The 22,946-nt window shown below is 42.9% G+C and overlaps 1 protein-coding gene across 1 annotated transcript in view; it reads left to right on the top strand.

The window, feature by feature from the left end:
* MAML2 (mastermind like transcriptional coactivator 2) overlaps positions 1 to 22,946 on the top strand; it is a 215,990-nt gene that overhangs the window by 141,559 nt on the left and 51,485 nt on the right. The window contains exon 2 of the mRNA XM_086481747.1: positions 4,949 to 6,406. Within this exon, the coding sequence (XP_086337873.1) occupies positions 4,949 to 6,406 (1,458 nt within the window). The remainder of the gene's footprint in view (positions 1 to 4,948; positions 6,407 to 22,946) is intronic.

The raw sequence follows: 22,946 nt of genomic DNA, 5'->3' as shown, positions 1-22,946 counted from the left end.
GTAAGCACATAGTGTGAGAAAGTCTAGGAAGTTCAAAACGGACCTTTTAAAGTGGATTTGTCTGCTGGTTATTTATCTATATTAAAAGCATAAAATCCAAAGCTGCTTTTTTAACACCAGAAGTATTAGTCCACATGAATCGCTAACGCTGCCGTGCTGCCTGCTTCACAAGCAAGGTGTAATAATAGCTTGGGGTTTAACTTAGCAGCACATTATGAGTTTCGTCCCAGTTGTTCCACCACACAAGCTAAGAAAGCTGCAAACCTTAGTAGGAAAACAAGAGAGATGGGAGAATGAAGGGGGTAGGAGGTGTTTCTTTTACACCTTCAGCTAATTAGGATTAGTGGAGACTTAAAACTATCGCACTGTGATATTTTCTCTGTCATTTGCTTGGAGCATTTTGGTGTTTTGGCCAAGTCTTAAATATCTGGCTGTAAACATTTTGAGATGGCATTCAGATGCGTTACTAACGTCTCTGTACAAGGCCAAGGATGGGTTGCACTAGGAAATGAATTTTTGTGGAGATCTGCAGGCACTGTGGAGATACTTGGGCAAGTTAGAGGGACAGGCTGTGTTTTACTTGTCTGAGAGCTGTGGAACTCAAGGCTGCTGGATGGTTAACCTAGGACTTCTGTCAAGCACTGTGCTCCTACACATTGTTAAATGAAGTAAAAAGGAAATTCTAAAGGAAGTCCAACTGAAGAAGCTGCATGAAGCCCACAAGAAGTTACTTTCGATAAAAGTGAAACCAGAGAGTCCTTATCATTTCCTGCTGCCACAGAAATTCTTTTATTTGCCATATTGGACAGTCCCTGTGGAAAGGAATACAGGTTGGATGCACATGGGTAAAGTCAGAATTGGATCAAGGATGTGACAAAAATGTTGTTAAAGATGGATATTTTGGAGAAAACTGTCTCTAAAATTTCTCATTGACAAACTGTGCTTTTGCACCAAAGAAGTTTTTGTTTCCATTTTCTGAAAAACTTTTGAGCCAGAAAAAAAAAATAAATCAGCAAAATCTTCTAGTTTTAAATTTAGTAAAAAATTGTAACCAAAAGAAAGGTGAAGAGAAGCTTTTGCCAAAAGAGAAACGCTTTAATACCAGATTTTGATGAGCCCTAATTATTAGCTCGGTGGAACTCCTGCTGATTTGGCCTGGTGTCAGGGAGCATTAAGGAAGAAGCTGCCTCTCTTAAATCCCTTTTAAGACTCAGAATAAGTTTTAAATAGAAATTAATTGTCCCTCTGCACAGGACGTGGTGTCACATACCGGGTCGTTTAGACCAAGTCATCTCTAGAGTTTTGCCCTCCGCTGTTAACGTCCCTGAGCAGTTTGGCCAGTAACAGCACTGCTTTATCTTGCAACGTGATTTCCAGAGGCTTCGCCCGTGCAGTTTTAACTTCAGAAAAATCAGTGCATCCAGCACTCCCTTGCTGTAAGTGTGTGAGTGTGTGCTGACTCACCAGAGCCTGCTCAGCAAAAGGTCTTACAATAACACAGGCTGCCAGGAAATGCACGTACTCTTTGATGGTTCATACAGTGCTGCCCACCTACCTGTGGGACGGAGCTGTGCATGGAGGGCTTCCTTCTCTCCCGCTTACTGTCATGTCGTGTCACTCATTTCCCATCACAGAGCCTTTCAGTATTACACAGTTCAAGCAGTTTGAGATGTGTAATCGTGAGCCCTTTTGATCTGAGGAATGTGCCTGTGTGTTATAGGAACTTTTGCTTTACGTTTGCTGACCCAAATCAATCCTGGCTCACAAATTGGAAGAGATGGAGCTTGAAATCTGGCAAGCTCTTTTTTTTACCCTCTGAAGAGTCTGTGCTTTGCTTGGGGAAAAAAGGCTGGAGTACTGACTTTCAATCAGCAGTTGAGAAACATGATTATTAGAAATCTACAAGGATTTGACTGATTGAAACCTCGTCCACTCCCATCTGAAAACAAAACAGTAATAATACTTGGTCAGCAGTGCCCTGTAGAAGGCAGCTTTCAGATGAAATATCAAGACAAAGAGGTTTGTGATGGATGCTGCTCGTCTCATTGAACAAACACAGACCAGTCCCCCATGAACTGCCCTGATGCATAATTGGTAACAGCTCGGTGCAAGGACTGAGAGGGGCCTTCATCGCTGTGGGCTGCTCACATCCTTCCCATGCCCTAGCTCTCCACATCCCAAACTCATGGCAGGATATAATATCAGGACCTTTCCAGCAGCCTCAGTGAAGTCCCCTGGGAGTCCTCTGCACCTTTGCAGCCTCGCTCGCTCTCATTTCTGCTTTGAGGTGGGGACATCTATTGACCAAGGTGTTGTCAGCATTCAGAGGGCAGGGTTTGCAAGGTTTTGGGGAGATGTGACAAGCCAGCACTTGTTACTTCTTCTTTAGAAACACGTAGTGCCCTTTTTGGTGGGCACTTCAGCAGAGCAGATGTCATGAAACCAGGACCTCCAACCCATGTCAAGCGAGGGAACACTTGGTTAAGGGATGTGCCTGAAGATCGTGCGCTCTCCTTGGCTCTTCTGCTGACCTGTGCGTGTCACCAGGCAAACCAATTTACAGCTCACCCGTGTCTGCTAGCAGCTAGTTCAGATGCAGCTACTTCCTACATGCAGCGCAGTGCAACACCTGTGTTTTTAATTGTATCAGAAAGCCTGGTGCAGGTGCTCTGAAAATGTGAAGACATTTTAAACAGCTCCCTCTGCTTCAAAATGTTAAGCAAAAGCAAAATTAACTCAGAAAGGCGTATTAACCACATAAAGCACATACATATGCAGAAGATACATTATTCATTATCTGTTCAGCCTTTCTGTCAGCAGCACATCTGAAAGCAAAACATGCTGCCAAGTCATGTATTCTGATGACCTGGGGACTTTCCCATTTCCCAGGAAGATGAATTTGGGCGCACAAGAAAGATTTCTAATAAACATACTAACAGCAAAGATGATGGTAAAAGGAAGTGCAGCTTACCTTTTTTTTTGCAAAGGAAAGTACAGTGACTCATGTGTCAGAAGGAACACACTAACCAAAGACAGTCTGTGCACTTTGCAAGTGACCACCCAAAACTCCCCCCACCCAGGGAACAGCTAATGACAATTAGTTGCTTTTGAAGGCACGAAGTCTGCAGGCTTGTACAACTAGGCACCAACATGTCTGTCCTTACCAAATGAAAACATGAATCTGTGATTCAAAGGCTATGCTGGAAACTTAACTTGAGATATGAGGTGAGATTTTCGTTGTCAGAGGGAGAAATTACAAGCTTTACTTTTAAAGGCTAAACTCAGTGACCCACTGGTGCAATGGAAAGATAGGTGGATACAGAGGAAATGTGTTTTTGTCAGTTGAGTTCTTCCGAAGCAACTCACTGGTATTCACACCAGAATAAAAGTGTTCACACCTGGAGTTATCTGGGAAAAGCTCTTACTTATAGATAAGCCTAAAGTTGAGGGGAATGAGGGTCACAGCAGAGTATTACGTGCCCATGGACTTGTGTACATGACACGGCATGATAGGAGTAACATGATCAGAAGATCTCATAAATCATCCTTCCTCACTTAACTGGAAGATTAGTGTTCTCAGTGTTCCCTCTGCCCATCATGGCCTCCCAAGGTATCACAGTTTGTACGGGTGCTGTTTTCTCACTGGCACGCACAGGTATTTGTCAGATGGCATTGTCCTGTTGCCTCTGAGGCCAGTGCACTTCTGTGCAGATGCAGAAAGGCACATGTGCCCTGTTTCCCTGCAGAGTTTCCTGACATTGCTCACAGCTGAAACAGCGACAGCGTTATGTGCCGACCGAGCGAGGTCTGCACGTGTGCATGTTCAACGCTTGGTGTGCGCACCGTTCATGTACAGACCTAAAGATATGACAGCTGTGCTTGTTTAAAAGTGATCCATTGTGAACGGTGTCCAAAACAACTCTACTTGAAGGTATCTGCACCTTAATTGAGGGCATATGCACCAAGTCCCAACTTTTCAGCTCGTGGGACTACTTGTTTGTTTTGCATGCGCAGGATGGGAATTTGTGTGTACAACCACGGCAGGTGAGTGTAGATCACGTGGACAGAGTCGTGACCCTCTTTTCCTTCGGTAGGCCCACAGGGCTTCTTAGCAGATGAAAGCATCGGTGTAAATATTCAAGGAAAAGGAAATAGAGTTACAGCTGTCAGAGCAGTGTTGCATGGACTGTGTGTTTTATAGCAGATGTTTCAGGACATAAACAATTAGGGCTTAATGTATTAATATACATCTCTGGAAAATAATCCAGCAGTGCATCATGGCCAGACCCTTGGCTGACATGACCTGACATGGCTCCAGTGGTTTCATTTTCAGTTTTGAACAAGATAACATCTAACATCTTTAATTATACACATCTCTGGCCAGTATAAACCCATGTGAGATAGGGATGTCTGGATCTTGTGTGTGACATAAAAATGTCTCCTAGGACCTTTGGACTCTACGGCAGTCAAAAATGGTCTTTTGGATCATACGCTAAAATCATGAGAGTGAAATCCTGCAGCACTGGATAGGCACAAGGGCAGATTTCATGACTGCATTAGTCTCTGCTATCTAAATGTATTTTAGATCTGTCTGGCACAGTTAGATGGGAGCAAATATGGGTCAGATACGCCCTAGGCTTTGCCAGCTACAGCTCTGGTCATCTCCCTCCACTCACAGACATGGGGGAAATGTAGTCTGTGATCAACAGGAGGCAGCAGTGCTTGAAAAATGCTGGTGGCTACAAGACAGGGTTGGTGATGGCAAGGAGATGTTTCACAACATATTTTCCTACAGTTCTGCATAGTTTCATTGACTGAGAAAGCCCAGAGTAGCTTTTGGTGCTAAGATATGCTTAAATGCCTATTGCCTTTCAAGATCCTTCTAGCAAATACAGATTGTTCCTTCAGTGTCATCTAATGATTATTTTTTTGTCTCTGCTTCTTTCAGCTCCAAGGCTCCTTGAAGAGAAAGTTGGTGGTAAATCTGTCGCCTGTCAACAACAAGAGGCCCAATGGTGTTTCAGAGAGCTCTTTCCTTGACATTAAGAGGATAAGAGTTGGTGATAATATTTCAGTGGGACAAGCTGGACAACATGTTAACAATTGCCAAAGCCAGTCAATGTCAGGAACTATGTCTGTGGGGCAAGGATCACAAAGAAAGGCCAGCAACCTAGCAAACAATACACATGCTAGTGGGAATGGCATGTTTAATATGACTTTGAAAGAGGTAAAGAAAGAACCAGGAGAAACGATGTCCTGCAGCAAACACTTAGATGGCCAGACGTCCCATGAGAACATGTTCCCTAACAGATATGGGGAAGATTCGTGGGAGCAAATGATGGATCTGGACCTTCAGGAACTATTTAATGAACTGACTAACATATCAGTGCCACCAATGAGTGATCTTGAGCTAGAGAATATGATAAATGCCACGATAAAACAAGACGAGCCATTCAACATTGACCTTGGGCAGCAGAGCCAGAGGGGCCCTGTGAGATCTCTGCAGATGGATAAGATGGTCATAAAAAGTGAATATGCACCAGGCATGAATCAGACTCCTGTGGGCTCCCCACAGATGAGGCCTTCTTCTACAGGTCCAGCCTTCACTATGGCCACCACTGCCATGTCCACCTCTTCACCCATCCCTTCGGTGCCTCAGAGTCAAACACAAGTATCGCAAGTTTCTTCTGCATCCGGTCGGCCATTGCCTAACTGGCAGGAGGTGTCTCACGCACAGCAGCTCAAACAGATCGCAGCCAACCGGCAGCAGCATGCCTTGATTCAGCAGCAACAGCAGCAGCAGAACCAGACAGCCAACTGGTCCACTCTATCCCCATCAGGACCTTCCCCTGGACCCTTCGTGCAAGAGAAAATCCCAAGTCCTTCTTTTCGCCAGCAGCAGTTCAGCCCACAAAGCTCAGCAATGCTTGGGGTACCGGTGAATGGAAACCAGTCAAAAGGGATGAACAACTATGTTTATAAACCAACCACTCCCCAGAGCAATCCCATGGACATAATCATGCAACAGAAGCCTCAGGACCTCAACAGAAACTTTATCAACAGCGCTCAGCCACCATTAGAGCAGCATCATGGCAACACAAAGCCTTTGTTTCACTTTAACTCAGAGCAAACAAACCAGCAGATGCCTTCAGTTTTGGGTTCCCAAAACAAGCCTGCCCTTCTGCACTACACGCAGCAGGCACAGAGTTCAGCGCCCGTGCAACAGCCACAGCAACAGCAGCAACAACAGCCACAGCCACAACCTGCTCAACCTCTCCCAAACCAGTCTCTTCAAAGACCACCTAACGTACCCCTAGCAATGCAGCAAAAAATGATGCTTCAGAAAATGCAGCAAAACCAGCAAATCTCAGGTTTGCAGTATCCAGTCTCTCAGCAGCATAGACAGGTAAGACAAATTCCTACTTATTTGTTACAGCATCATTCTGTTCTGAGTAGTAAAATGGTCTTTCCAGCCTGGCCTCATTCCTCCAGGAGACATGTACTGGTCGCAGATAAATACTATCTCAACACATACCTCTGCGGAGCTGGTGGTGGCACGTTTAGCACCTATTCAGGTGTATCATGGATGCATATTTATAAACATTTCAAGACAGACATGTTCACAACACTTTTTTCTTAATGTAATGGAGTGAGTATGTCACTGCTATATATTATGTAGATACTTGTCAGAAAGGTGAGATAGTAGGGCAGATGCAAGCTTGTTTTGGACCCCTATCTAAGTTTTCTAGCTTACAAAAATTTAGACTCTTTTGAATGGCAACATTTTAATGAATTCTTATGTTATCTTAGATAATGTATTTTACAACATTAATTTTTATGCCATCATTTTCTCCAGGGAGGCAGGGTGAGGAAATTCTGGTTTAGGTATCTTTTGACTGACATGACAAAAATACTGTTTGCACATTTGTTATCTGTTTGGCAAAGAAAAACTAAGACTTATCTGTGAGCTTTAGAAACACCCATCACACTTCTGGGAATATTCTGTAGATAAAATACGTGCTCAGATATGAAGGTGGAGGTTGCCACAGATATGTCTGCAATTATATACCACATGGCCAGCTCCCACTGTGTTATCATGTGACAGTGCTCTGACAAAATCAGTTGTTATAGCTGGGCTATGCTATGCCAAGTCACTGTGCACCAGGATCCCAAGTTTCAGACCTGCCAATCGAAGTTCGGATATGCAACCTCACTGTACCCCAGAAACTGGGAACAGATGCAAAGCAAGTGAAATGTATTTGACCTTGGGACATTTAAGCCACTCTGAGTAGTTTGGTGGACTTGGGCTCAACACATTTGAAGATATGGAATGGCAATATGGATGTGGAGATCATTTGTGAATGTGAAAAACAGCTATAAGAAACTACTGAAAAGTGAAAGCCTAAGTCTTCCATAAAGTCCCAGAGAAGCAGCATTGTGAATGAGTCACTCAGAACTGAAGCTTCTTCGCCCAACTCTTTGGGTGAACAGTCTGATGTTTTAAAACAAAAGTAAAGTAAATATAGTAGTATGCATGGACACCTTTCTCCTTTTAACTCTTCCAAATTCCCTGACCAACTAACCATGACTTTCTCCAACAGAAAATCCCTTAGGTGAAACCTATGGGCAGCTTTGGGTAGGGAGACATTGCTTTGTTGGAAGATGCTGGAGAATGAGCGTTGGCAGGGAGCAAGCACAGCTTTGCTGTTTTGCAGGAGGTCTCTGCTGGCTATTCCTCTCTTTCTTGGGCCACTGTGTGCTCTCTTCTTAGGCTCATTTCCCCATTCTCTTAAGAGACTGGCAAGCAGATGAATTTCAACAGTTCCTTCATTCAGCCATGATGAAGCTTCCAGCAATCTGTCAGCACAGGGGAGACAGGCAAGACTTTTGCAAACACTACTATTTTTCTTAAAAAAAAAAAAAAAAAAAAAAAGCAAGGTCACATTCTGGAAAGGAATAAAAAAATAAGAACACTGAAAGCAACCTGCTTGAGGCAATGTTAACTCCTTGGTCTGTGTCCTCTTGGGCTGCTGCTCAGGGAGGCCAGCCAACAAGATGGTACTTGGCAACTTGGCTGTAGTAGTACTTGCAAGATTTTTCATGAGTGTAGCGGGATCTCTCACCTGTGCAGCCACAAGATCTTTTGGCTTAGGAAACTTGCCCTAAATAAACTTTAGATATTACACCAAGGAAGGATTTTTGCCTGTCGTCACAGACTTCTGCAAGTAGATTTCCAAAGTTTCTTGTCATCTGACCATTTTCCACAGTTATGTCTGCAGGATGTGGCTACCTGATCCAAAGCACAACTGAGAAGCCCAGAAGCTTTGTAGAAAGAGATTATGGGGCTTTTGCAGCAAGAATGCTGGTTTTTCTTTGCTCTAGAGAGATAACTGGATTTTTTTAGAGATCCTTAGCTGTTGTTCCAAAGTTTTACTGAAGTTTAGAAAATGAGGTAGGTCTCTCTAGGGCTACGAAGATGATTAGGGGACTGGAGAGGGCTATGAAGATGATGAGGGGACTGGAGCATCTCTCCAATGAGGAAAGGCTGAGAGACCTGAGTCTCTTTAGCCTGGAGAAGACTGAGAGCAGCCCTTATCAATGCTTGTAAATATCTAAAGGGTGGGTGTCAAGAGGATAGGACCAGGCTCTTTTCAGTGGTGCCCAGTGACAGGACAAGGGGCAACGGGCACAAACCAGAGCACAGGAAGTTCCGCCTCAACATGAAGAAAATCTTCGTCATTCTGAGGGTGACAGAGCCCTGGAACAGGCTGCCCAGGGAGGCTGTGGATTCTCCTTTTCTGGAGATACTCAAAACCCTTCTGGACGTGACCCTGTGTGACCTGCTGTAGGTGAACCTGCTTTAGCAGGGGGATTGGACTAGCTAATTTCCAGAGGTCCCTTCCAACCCCTACCATTCTGTGAGTCTGTGATTCAGTATAATATTCTGTAGCTTCTGGAACAATACTCAGAAATACAATTGGTCCCTAAATTGCAGGGTTGTGGAAAGGTTTGAATGTAACTGTTCACCTGGTGGTATTTATGAGTTCTATAGACTCCTTTAGCACCTGCCTGCACAGCTGCAAGAGCCCACCAACCTCTTGGTCAGGGCCTGCTTGGCCCGTAAGTCCAGTCTGAATATTAAATCAGAGTGGAAGCAGACACCACTTCCAATAAAGACAACAAAGGTCAAAGCAACCTCATGGATCAACTCCCGCTGATTTTAGCAATGGGGACATCACCTCATTTAGGCTGCACAGTCTTCTTTCCTGGGGATCATCTGCCACCTCTGAGGATTCCTAAACATCATTAACAATAATGCATGATTAATTACCAGCATTTACTAATTAACTTCATGATTAATATTTATTTTACTCATGCCCTATTTCTTCATGAAGAATCAAGGTTTGATTCTGCTTAGTATCATTCAACTCCTCAAATCATTATAATTGTGGACTGTTAGGGCCATCTCAAAACTGGCTGGAATGCTTTGTAGATGGAAATGTGAGTGCACATTTATAAAGGACTGCTGTGGCATTGCCATCAGATAACACTGACTGGAACACTAAATTCACATTTTTAGCTGAACCAGATCACCCTCTGGATTTTTACTCCCCAAGCTTTAAAATCCCCCAAAAACATTTGAACTTGGCTTTTTCAGCCCAGGCTGGTTAACTGGAAATGTAAGGCTTATAATTTCTCTGCTTGTCACATTCACTTTCTGTCAAATTGGAGAAAACTTGTAGTGGGATTTGCTAATTAGATGTCTTTTGCCTCTAGAGAAAAGTCATAAAAATGATGGAAATCATCTTGGTTTCCTGGAAGGTTGATCTGAATGAGGGATTTGTTTGCTTCTCTGTTTTATTCTCCATTGTTGTGGGAAAGATTCACCTTTCCATTGTCTATCAGGATGCAACATGTACACAGCCATGAAAAAACTCCTAGAGATTCAACGTTTTCTTTGTTTAGGGAATACTTAGAAGCTCCAAATTCTGCACAGGTTTAATCAGATTTGCAATACTTACACAGAACCTGGGTAGAAGTCTGAAGTCTAACTTTTCCATTGTGAAGAAATGTAGTCCAGTCAATGACAGATGCTTCTGAAGTAACTTATGGTTTTGAAACAAAATAACTTGACATTTTTAACTAGTCTTAAGAAATTCCACACATATTTTCAAAGTTTTTGATCAACCGTAAGATTTGTTCAATAAAATCCATTAGTCTTCTGTGAAGAAGTCAAAAAACAATTAAAAAAAAAAGAAGAAAAAGCCTGTATCTACTAAATAAAATATTATTCATCCTTTTCTGGTTTTGACCTAAAGCCAAATTAAACTCAAAGGTTTCAAGCTGACTTTTTCTCCAAATTTTTTTATTCCAATTCATTCACTCAAGGGAGGGAAGAAAAGAAGGCTGAGCTCATGAGAACGGGAACCCTAATGGATCAAGGCCTCTCTATCTGCTACATGTGGGCATATGCCCTATTTAGTCTTGGCTTTGAGGGCAAGGATAACACAAGGGATCATGAGAGCTTCAGCACCCACTTTACATGAACAACCAGTGGTCCTTATTTTTAAGGCTCTGGGAGCGTCGGTGTTGTCTATGTAGTTACAACCCACAACAGTGTTTCCCTGTGCAGAGCTCAGGGACTAGTTAGTCCTTGTTTCTTTATATTTGCTTTGAAGATGGGATCAACTTCTCCTTTTTTCCTTTTCTTTTTTTTTTTTTTTCCTTCAAGAACCCAGGAATGTGGTGTGATTAGTTGCAGTCTGGGCCTTTTTTTTTGCCCTTACTTGCCCTAATTGGGGCATGCCTTAGACCGTTTTCTTCACCAGGTCTTAACAGGCTCCTTTTATCCAACCAGTCTCCCTTCCTACTGAATACTGAGCAGTCCCTTCCCTGGTATCTGCTCCAAGCTTGAGTGTCCCATAGATGCCTCTTGCCCCATGCTCTCCCACAGGAAGGCTTTGTATTTTACAGCATGTGGCCAATGTCCTTTCAGGTGCTCCATAACCCAGGGACACAGCACGGCTGCGTTTGGCTGGAGAAAGGCCACAGTGCAGCCCTGCACCAAGGGATGTGCCACCAGCAAGGCGCTTGCGCTCAGAAGAGCTCTAGGTGCTGAGGTGATCCCCGCCCCTTGCAGGCCCCCTGCATTACGCCAGACCCTCCAATGCCCAGAAAATCAGTGCTTAACTGATATATGTGCATCGCTCTTTAATATCTCCGAGGAAGGTATTTCAACTAACCTGGCAGCTATGCAGAGATGCTGAGACAGATTCTTCTCTCATTTTCTCCAACGTAAACGCAGGGTAATTTTATTTGCTTTCAGAAGAGCATAACTGGACTTACAGCAGCATACTAAGCAGCAGGATATGGCCTTCTAGCTTTTTTTTAAAGCAGGGGCACCATACGGACTTAATAAGAAGTATATGTTAAACTGTCAGATTGTTACAGTGCTATGTGAGGAAGAAGAACCACGAGCAAAAGCTTGAATGATTTTTTTGAAAGTGCGGATATAAAACCTCTTGTTATCGTTCACTGCTGAGCGGTAACTTACACCTCTAATTTAGCCTCTGAAATTTCTCAAAGAAAATGTAGCTTCTTTGGATGATTCATATTAAAATAATATTTTCCTAGACCTTTGTGTTTACAACTAAAGAAGAAAAGAAGAGAACATTTTGGTGAGGCAACATCTCTGTTTTCAAGTGTGAAGGAATTATTTTGCAAATATTTGTGAAATGAAGAGAGAAAACCTAGAGTGGCTTGTGGTAATTGGTACAAACCAGGACTTAAATTTGGCTTAGAGCATAAATAACAACGATTCCAGGCTTTTGGAATCTTCAATAATAGAAACTGTTCCATAGTGTAAGAAAATAACAATGTGACCTTTCTTTCAATGCTCACTATAAAAATAATATTTGGATGACAGCTTTTCTTGATAGCTGCATTTTGGTTGCATTCCTTCGTGCAAGGGCTTCTGAATTAAATATTCTGGATAAAAACTTGACCACGTCCCAGTAACCACCATCAATTGCAGGGTCATAGCTGTCTTACGAAAACAGAGAGAAAAGGTCATAAGTTCCTGTATCGTCATGGTGGACAGTTGTCTTGGTAGTGCCTTATATCATTCATGCTCAGTTTGCTGAATGAAATATATAGACAATCACACTGTGGATCAGTCCCTGAGGACACTGTAATTCAAAGGCTCATTGTCAGTTCCATAAGGTTTCTTGAATCCTTTGCATAAAGTATTTATGCTGGTAGACTGGTAGAATATTAGCCACTTAGGTCAAATGCTTCTGGGTTTGGGGATTTGGGAAGCAGCTGAGATAGTGCTTCTGGGTTTGGACATTTGGAAAGTAGCTGAGATAGTCCCTGTTGTCTCGTTTGGACTGCTTTTTGAAGGTACAGACATGAAGATACCTATAAAAAAACATCATTGCACTTGCCTGGATGAATTCTTTGCTAATGTCAGCACTCTTGGAAGTCTTATTTATTATTTATTAGCATTGTGAAAGTGCCTGGGAGGTCCACTGATAGGGCAACACGTTGTTCTGTGAAGAACTGTATAAATGGGTTAAAAATGGCACCTGTGTCAAAGGGACAGTGTTGATCTGGCTTCTGTAAGAATCAAAGAAAAGATGAGTTTTACAGAAGGAATTTGAAGGACATCAGTTTCTACTCACCTGCATGTCTGGAGATGTTAGTTTGAGGACTGCAGTGATCCAGGAGGCACTTCGTGAGCCAGTGGGTTGTCTTGGCCATGGGGAAAAAAAATGCTGTTGGACTCAGGAGGCACAGTAAGGGTGCTAGCTGCTTCAGTCCTCTGATTTTACTCCACTCCCACCTGGAAGACATGGGCTAGGGTAGGGAAGCAGAGGGACAGCCAAGGTACCTGGTGCGTACATAAGAGAGGATGATGGTGGCTGCAAGAAGAAAAGGGCAAGTGAGTAGATCCACAGTGCTGGTGGCTGAGATTACAGTTTACAGGCCTGAGGTGGTGGGGTAAAGTAGGGATCCATCACCAAAGATGGCACGAGTTTGTGCTTGTTAGATGAACTGGAAAGGAGGTGTAACAGGACAAGACCTGGATAAGGAACTGTGAAGATGCCGTGCTGAGTGGGAGCAAAGGGGCTGGGGATGTTTCAGGTCTAGTTCTCTGCTACTAAGCAAGTTAGTCTGTCTTGACCTGTGATCTCGTCAATAAAACTGAAATATCCGTAAGGGCTTCTTACCTGGTTGAAGTGAGGATTTCTGCTATTGCTATGTGTGCATCTGAGGCCAGAGTCGACCCTGAGTCAACTTCCTGCAGAGATTTTGGAAAGGCAGCCTGGAAAAACAATATAATTCCACAGCCATTTGGAGCTGGCATGGTGAAAACCCCTTTCCTGTAAGTTTTTGCTTGTTTGTAGGCAATTTATGAATACCTCAAGAAGTCAAGGAACAAAAAAAATTTAACAAGCCCTAGCTCCCATTTCTCTTCCTGGAGTCTTCCTATTATTTTAATTCCCTAAAGTCCTCAAGAGCAAGTCCCAGTAATTTGTCTCTCTAGGGGTTCAAAATTAAGGAATATTTTAATGGCAAATATTTATTCCTCCACTCAGCCATTTTTACTGCTGGTGTTTTTATGGTGGAGACCTGCCCCAGGCCACAGATGACTGTCATTAAGACAGCAGCAGACCTAGTAATGTTCCTTTAATATGAGTTTTCACGGGTGAATTTACCATTTGTATGAGATGCTGATCCAGAAAATCAGCCAGATGCTCCAACAGAACTATTCCAGAACCATCTGCCTGCTTCATTTGCTGCATGCCTGTTTCTGGTAATGTACACACACAGTGTAAGAGACAGCTTTTGCCCTGAAGAATTTATAATCTAAATAAGCAAGCCAGCCAAACCTTGAAAAGAAGGGAATGTTACTGTATATTTTATATATTCTTATATATTCTGGGAAAGGGAGAAGGAAGATCTCATTCAAAGCCATTACAATCAATCTACAGGAGTTGTTGGACAAGGACACATTTACTGTGGCAGAGGAATCCTCTGACAGAGTCTGGAGTTGAACCAGACCCAGTGTCAGTCTCAGAGACACTATTCATGTGTCCCAGGACAGTGCCTGAATCTATCAACCTGCATCTGCTCATTTTGACCTGACTGCACCTTGCCCTTTAGTCCGAGAATCTTCTCTATAGACCCAGCATCCACAGCTCTGAGCCTTCATAGCCTGCACAACCCCCAGAGGAGACCTCTGGAGCAGTTATAACAGTCTTTGATGCTTCTTTTTCCCTTTGAGCTTATAGATTGATGGTAAACAGCCCATCGAGGTGCACCCAGCAGCCAACTCTCCAAGGGGCCAATGGGACATTCATGCATGGGTGGACATGCCCTGGCTATGCCTGAGATTCTGCTTGCCACCTTGTGCACGGGGAAGGAGTGGGGTCCTGAGGGCAGCCTCACACCACATTGAACACTGTGTTGGGTTTGTGTTGTCTCTTCAAAAATGGTCCTCACTTCTCTGTCCCCTCTGATGAGGCTCTGTTTTGTCAGGCCCCGGCTAGAAATTGGAGAGGGGCTGAGTGCCTCAGGCAGTTGGTCTGTCTGAAAAGCCAAGCACCTTTCAGAGAGTCTTTTAATAGTGATACTTAGCCTTGACATAACTGTGGAAACATGAGAGGTGAATGATTCTCCAATTTCATAGGAAGAGGTGAGGATTTATGTGAGGTCCACATCACATCGTGAATCAGTAGAAAACACAGGAATCAGGTAAAAGGTGGGATATTTGCCCCTCTCTGTCATACTAGTTACCTGTATTTAATGTTAACCCCCTAAGCTTCCTATGTAACCAGTGAGGAAGGCACAGCTCAGGGTACCTAAGCCAGACACATATGTAGGACATAACCTCACTGTAGAAGACCATCAAGTGTCCATGAGAGCTGTGCTGCTCTGCCTGCAAGACATGCACAGACTGAAACTACAGTGCCTTGAATTGCATGCCAATCTGTCAAAGGAAGGGGAGGACACGCGGCTTTGGACGCTCTTAGGTGAGGTTTCACAGGATGGCAAAGCTGATCTAAAGGCTAGAAGCTTCAGAAAGGGGCAAGGAGTCCTCACTCACCGCAGCACTGTGTCCACTCCTTCCTCTGGCACTTTGAGCTCTTACAAAACTGGCAGAAAACTATCCTTTTTCTCTCTGTGTTGGTTTTCTCCTCTCCTTTTCTCCAGCTTGTGGGGACAGACAAAGCCAACACTGGCACAAGGGAAGTGGCAGGAGCACATAGCTGGAGGCAAGAAACAGAGATGGGATTGCTCCTGCCAGCAGCAGCAAGTTGTTAAATTTAACTCAGGTGGCTGGTGCTGGGAAACGTCAGCTATGAGGTTGGCTGGAGAGGGAGTGGAAGGTGGACAACTGACTGCAAGAGGGAGTCTGGGTGTGGAAGGATAGGAACTGAGGGCAGGAGAGAGTAATGGAGCAGAAAGTTTATTGCAAGGGAAAGAAACAGCCAGGTGGGACTGGATCCAGTGTAGGACAAATGTGATGGAGCGGACAGAGACTGGGAGAGGAGGCAGTGAGGGAGTAAAGTGCAGGAAGGGTGAGGGTCTGAGGGTAGGAAGAAGCCTGGAAGGCAGTAATACAGAGTGCAAATTGTGTTTGGGCAAGGGGGAATGAGGGAGAAGGATTGGGAGCTCAGGAGGAGGAAGCTGAGAGTGAGTCTGGGTGCAGGCAGAGGAAGACAGGGGATCCAAGGTTGGGAAACTGGGAGGAAATGGGGCAGAACAGGAGCTATTGATGCACAGGGGGCAAGCACCTATGGTCTTTGCAAAGGGCAGAATGGAAGGTTGGTAACACTTAAAAAACTGTTTGTGTATCCTGTGACAGAAATAAGTGAAGGGGCATAAGGGGCTTGTTGCTCAGTAGTTCCCAAGGCATCTGCAGGAAGTCTTCAGGACAGGACAGGAAATGCAGCTCTCCAGACCTGCCTCACTCTGAGTCCTTCAAATTGCCAACTGAAAGGACACACTGCATGTTTCAGGCCATGCTATTCATCCTGTCCGTCTCCATCAGGGAGACAGAATAAGCAGCATATTTGTCCCACTGGTAAAAAATGAATACATCCTGTTCTCTGGTTTTCTTCCTTCCGGGGACCCTACAGCTCTTCTTCCATCCCCAGCTGCGAGTGTAGCCATTGAATAACCAACATGTGTAGAATAGAATAGAATAAAATAGAATAGAATAGTTCAGTTGGAAGGGTCCTACAATGATCATCTAGTCCAACCACGTAACCGCTTCAGGGCTGACTAAAAGTTAAAGCATGTTACTAAGGGCATTGACCAAATGCCTCTTAAACACCAACAGGCTTGGGGCATCAAATGCCTCTCTAGGAAGCCTGTTCCAGGGTTTGAAGTTTCTTCCTGCCTTGCAAAAGATGCCCATGAGGAAGAATGATGGAGGTTGAATGGTCCTCTCAGGCCTTCATAAAAAGCTGTGTGATCCACCTTTGTTGAAAAGTTCCCTATGATTGACTGACACCAAAATACTTGAAATGACCAAGGTGGGAAAATGAAGAAAGATAGTATTTCTATGGAGCCAGTTTGTTCTGTAACCTGTAAGAGGGAGACAGACTGAGGGCTTTCCATAGTTCTGTGAAGATGAGTTAGATGTATTCTCTTGGTCTTTCCTTTTTCCAATGCTTTCTATAATTTCCAGTGGTTGCAAGCCGGGCCACAGCCTGGCTTCAAGTGAGTGATGAATGACTAAAGGATTTAGTGCTTTGGTTCTTGTTAGAAAAGCATCCAATTTTATGCATTGCAGAACTAGATTTCTCCGAATGGCTGTAAACTGCAATCCCAGCTAAAGCAGGCTTTGCTGGGGTGACTCCAGTCTTGTCCAGTTTCAGCTAGAATGGAAAAAAAAGGAAAAGAATGGCTTTTTTTTTTCCTACTGGAACTGGTAAAAGACATGGGAAGACATAGGGATTAGCAGAAGTATTGGGAGCTTCACAGCCTGAGCACAAAACAGAATGGGAGGAAGGAGGGTGGGAGTGAGTTCTGGCTATCCATCCTTAATCCAAAGCTGCCTGCTCCTTCCCAGGCTATACTTCAGTGTCACACACTTGCAAATTCACTCCAGGAATGAAAACAGACTAACTTTAAGCTTGTTCCCGAAGCTGCAAATTTGTCCCTGCTGGGTGTTAATTTAACTGCTTCCAGGGCACCAGGATGTCTACTAGTGTTCGCTTTGCTTGCTTTCTTCTTTTTTTTTTTTCACACATCTGGTGTTGTGAAAACTTCCAAGGCACCACACAGAACAGAGATGAACTGACCACTTTTAACCCTTTCTGCAGCACGCCAAGTATGAACCTGCCTGTCTCTCTCCAGCATTTTCTCCCTATAGCAGAGTCCATGGACCTTGTTACGCACAGGATTCACGAACTCTAAAGTGAGTCTTATGAGCATTTCACAGGCTGAGAATTGAGCCTTTTTTCAGCTCCATCATTCTCTGCTTTTCCTGTGAATAAACTTGGCTAAACTGTAATAACTGGACCTCAAAAATTTCCAGCAGGAAGAAACAGGTTTGGGGCAGGGAGAGGTTTTTTCCGAAATATTTCTTTTCCTCTTGCTTTTATCTGGTGTTGCCACTTCCCAGCAGCTTTGCTCACATTATGGCAAGCGATGGCCTTTTCCTGTTGGTTTTTGATTGCTGCGTTTGTTCTGTAATGGCTGCATTAACTGTTTATCTGCTGCATCAACTGAACAAGACCAAATTCAAAACTATCTGGATGTCTCATTTCCAGTCAGAGCTGTTGTACTGTACCCAACTTTCTCCACTTAGTTTGCGTTCTGTCAAACAAGTTGTTTGCACGACCAGCTCACTTGTTTTGATAGCATATTCCTACCAACAGCGTACAGACTGGCTTTTTTTGTCTTTGGCTAGGATTTCAAAAAAAAAAAGCCAGAGGTACTGGAAACCCAAATTCTTCTTCCATTTTGGCCTGTTGTGCAATGCCAGGCCTACAGTGCAAGGAGGGTGCAAGGTCCTTCTCTGGTATCGTCCTCTCAGCCCTATCATTACTTTTAATTCCACAGCCTTCCTTTTGTACTTCCACCCCAGTGACTGTCCCTTCTCAGCCCTGGTTCCTTTTCAGCACCCAGCTCTGGGGAGCTGAAACACCATGGAGAAACATCTCACAGGCACGTGGGCTGCTGAACGCAGCGAGAAAGCAGCAATATCCATCATACTGATGCAGGAGACCCAAACATGCCACAGTCCTTGATTTTGGCATCTTCTTTTCTTCATGTAGGGTTTTCACTGCTGAGTTTTATTTTTAAAAGAAGTAAGTAACTCTCAATCCACAAATTACAGGCCTTTTTGGTAAACATGAAATCTACTTCATGGGCTAAGTACAGCTGTGCTGTCAAAATTTTGTTTCGTATTTGAAGTGCTATCAAGGGTGGTGTTTTTCAGAAGCAGCACTTCTCTGTCAGCCAAACTGGGGCCCTGGGAAGCATTGGAGTTGTTCTTCAGAAGGGTTTTCCATAGCCATATATATACTGCATTAAGAAAGGTCTTCAGATTTTTAATCCTCCTGAAATACTTCCTGGAGCATTGGACTCACCATCTGAAAATACTAATGAAATTTAGTTTGTGGAGATACAATCATTCATCTCCCTATTAAGCCTGAGCTTTTTAATGCTGCAGAGTAGGACTTAAATGTCCATAGCCAAATTATTTGTGCAGAACTAGAGAATGTCAGTGCAAAAACCATATGGCTTTAACATATCCACCCCTGTTTTTCTTCTGACAAGTTTTCCAACCAGTGCACCTAGTAACCACCTTTGAAATTGGCCATAAGTAAATTTAGGCTGAAAATTAGCAGCACATTCCCAGCAACTGAAGAAATTGTTTGGCTTTCCCGAAGAGAGCACTTTTAGCACTGGTGGCTAAAAACCTAACTCCTTTTAAGATAAAATTTAGAATAAATGTTAGATGATATGTGATAGCAAGGCATTCAGTTTGAAAATGGGATCCCTTTCTACTCCTCTGCTTTCATAGCAAAACACGAAATAGTCTTCTGGTTGTCGCCTCATGTGGCCCTTTCTTTGGAGGAACCAAGTGGGGAGCTGTGTAGGCCACTACTAAGCAAAGTTGAGTAGATGGCATGGCTAGGGACACCAGGTACTTACAGACATTTAATTGTAGCATTCATTTAAATATATGGTCTACTGTTGTTATGAGTTCTGAGAATGTTTTTCCCTCTCTTCCTCCCAAAGAATACAAAGCAAATTGAAAGCTAGTCAGTTGGTACAGTAACTGTGTATAAATTTGCACATGAATCATTAATTAAAGTCAAGCTGTGGAAAAAATTAGAAAGGCTAAAAGACCTTTGGACATTTGTGTGAAGATCACTGCACTTGATACCAGGGAATATAGAAGTGTTTGGACTGTTTGCTCAAACAGGCACAAATGAATCATTTTAATCACCTTCATTATAGTCTTTCAAACAGAGGAGACTACTATGCAAAACCAAGCCTGACAAAATAACATACAAAACCCAGAGGCAATTGTGAAGCTGCTAGTTAGATAACTTTGTCTTGATATTTGCATTTGAGCCTACGGATCTGGACAACATAGTACATTACTCTCAGGGCAAGAAGCAAGTGAATGGCTGCTGCTCCGTGTCTTCTCAAAAGATGTTTTCAAGGTGCCTCTTGGTCTCTTGCATCCCCCAGGGTAAATATTTGGGATAGTCTTTATTGTGCTTTTCCCAAACTTTTCTTGTATCTCTGGTCTTTTTGTGGCAACAAAACAATGCAGGAGCTGGAATTATGCTATAAATGTTAGTGAACAAAAAAGATGTAGAATGCCCAGATTTTTGTGTTATTTTAGCCATGCAAATGCTACAAGCAAAATCTAAACCAAATGAAGTTCATGCACAAATATCAGTAGGAACACTGAGATAACAGTGATAGCAGAAGTAATGAAATTATGTAATATATGATAATGGTTTTCTACACACTAATTCATCCATAAACCTGTGAAGTGAGTACCTATTAACTGTTATGTGAAGGTTAAAAATTGAGATGGTGAGATCAACATTTTTTTCTAACAAACATAGCTGGTGGAGTTAAAGCATTAGAAATACATGGGATGCATCTAAATAGATGTCTTGGTACAAAGTGACTGAGTCAAGGAGAGATTAAGTAGATCAGTACTTGGCCTTATATTTAGATGCATAATTACAGCTTTCATTTTAGTCTCCAAAATAAGGATGGATAGAGAATTAGCATAAACTTTGCAGGTTTTATACATTTTTCAAGTTAAAATTTTTTGACCCAACACTCCCCCTTCAAAAATTCAGATAGGCAAAGATTCTTACAAATGTCAATGAGTATTTTCAGGAAACTTCCTTTTAAAGATTTAGAGGTTTCATCAACCAAAGCGGTCAGAATTTAATCAGATTACTATTTAAATATATATAGCTTAAACCAGTTTAAAAATTCAGAGGTTTACATTCCATGCTAAGGGAGGCTGTATGTGTCAATACTCGTGTGTGATCAGAACGAGCTCATCTACACTAGACTAGTATCTTACCACTTCACGAAACGGCAAATAGATGCAAGGTAAGATCTACACTTTCAAAAGTAGATCACAGGAGAAATTGACTTTCTACCAAGGCTTCTGAATTTGCATCTCAACTACTTTATATATGTCTGTTTACACAAAAGGCAAATATATTTTCATGTATGATGATGCAGAGGGCAACTCTGTCCTTACTGAAACGGTAATCAAAATATTGTTTGTAATTGCTATGTTATGTAAAAAACAGTAAAAAACCCCCATTACGTTCAAATGTATTAAGTTTCAAAGCAGCAGTTCTCTCAAAAATTGGGAAAAGCAGGTTTTTGTTCCTCATTCAGACTCAGGTCTCCTTTCTCAGCCATCGGTTCAAAGTGTTACTGAGGAGTGAATGAGAAGGAAATGAAGTCTGCACTCACCTGAAGTACCCTCACCGAGTCTGCTCAAAACAGCAAAGTGATGGTAGGAGTCACTGCAGTGGATATGAGGAGCACATACACACGTATATATATACATACAGGATAATATCACTGTTTGCATGCCAAACACCGCCTGCAGTCTGCGCATCCACCTCAGGCAACATATGGAAGGGAAGAAACAGCTTTTTAGGCAAGGAGAAGGTATGAGAGAGGAGGTATAGAGATCATGAATGACATGGGGAAGATCAACAGGGAAGAATTAATCAGTTTCTCCTAGCAAGAAAGTTGTAGGCATCTGTTGAAATCATCAGGCAGCAAAACAAGCAAGAGGAAGGCATCTTATACCTAACACCAGGGAGGACTTGCTGTAGGCATCTTTACTGCACAGCATTGTGGGTACCAAAACTAAGCATGGATTCAAAGCGGGAGTTGGACAAAGTCAGAAGAAATATTTGCAAAGCGCAGCCAGACAGTGTGATGTAGATGCAAAGCTGCACTCAAAATGCCTAAATGGCAGAAGCTGGAAGGTATATTTGACCCTGTCCCAGAATATAGTGTCTCTGTCCCTGTAGTCCATCTCTGAACATCTCCTCTTGGTTACTCTGAAGGTGACCACTGTAACACACAGTTCTGTTTGGAGCCACAGAAGTAGCGCTGCTTGATCATAGCAGAAGAGGTTATGAATACAAATAATCCTAGAAATGGTGCCTGGTTTGGGGGAATTCATCTTAGTTGTGTCTTCCTCAATGAAGCTGAGGATCACATAACCTACCAGCCCCTCGTTGTGGCAGTATTTTTGGTAGTTGACTGGTCTCCAGTTGACCTGGCTTATTTTGGCCCAGCAGCCCCAGGGCTTGTGAAAGTGGATCAACTGCTTGCTTTTCAGCTGTGAGAGCAGGCACAGTGATGTGATCGTGAGCCATGCCTGTTGGAAAGGGTATTTTTAAAGATAGTAGCTCTAGGAGAGCTTAGCACCCCCCAGAAGTTTCTGCTGGCGTATGTGCTCCTCCTGTTGCTGCCTTCAAGGCAAGTTTAATGATTGCTTTCACAGGGTGGCAGAAACGTCCTGAGGAACATAAGTAATGGAAGGGAAATGGTGATGTTCAGCCATTTCTAACTGATCCAAACTGGAATGGCATTTCATGGGGAAGCCAAAAGCAATAGTATCAAGGTACTAGCCTTGCTCACTTCCAAAAGTTTCTTGCAAAAAAATGAAGTAAATTTGGTTTCTAAGCTAATTATTGCAGGATCCCTTTCAAGCAGAATATGTAACACTAATGCCTGCTTTTTACATTATGTCCAGAAGACTTCTGCTGATTACTAGGGTGACATGTGGAAATAGGGACAATGAAACTTGTTTACTCCTCCTTACTATTGCAAATTCCTAAGCAAAAATTTTGTGTCTGATTCTTATTCAGGCTGAGATCCATTTTATAGCATTATGACCGTTGAAAGGAGCCTTTAATAGAAGAAAAATTTAATCACATATTCAGGCCACTTTCGTGTAACAGGGACTTAGTGTTAATAAGAATCAGGCTTTAGGTGTTCCAAACGCTCTTTAAAAAAGTAGACAACAATGTGCAAAGTAAACTCCAAGTTATTAATTCAAGAGCAGTATGAGCAGCAGCAGCAGTAAAGAAACCCGATACATCCATCAATCAACACTGTGGAACCCTGTTTGTTTGCACTAGTTGGAGAGTGATGAATAGGTCCTCTGTGTAAAACATTCAGCTACAGTGTGAGAGGGTAATAAATTATGTTTGTTAATTTGATATGCCATACATATAATAATCACTAAAAATTGTTAGTGCACTGTAACGGTGACAGAAAGGTGTGGTGCTGTAGGAACCTTAACGCAGTGCTTTTTCATCTCCACAAGTGAAGGTCTCTTTTGGCATTCCCTGTGTTTCAGGGAATATGATATAAAAAGGCCTTGAGGAAGAATTTTACCTACT

This window comes from Leptosomus discolor, chromosome 1 (genome assembly GCF_034619465.1).
Source record: "Leptosomus discolor isolate bLepDis1 chromosome 1, bLepDis1.hap2, whole genome shotgun sequence".
Classification (NCBI taxonomy): Eukaryota; Metazoa; Chordata; class Aves; order Leptosomiformes; family Leptosomidae; genus Leptosomus; species Leptosomus discolor.
Note: the sequence above shows the minus strand (reverse complement) of the source record. Positions and strands in the feature narration are given on the sequence as shown.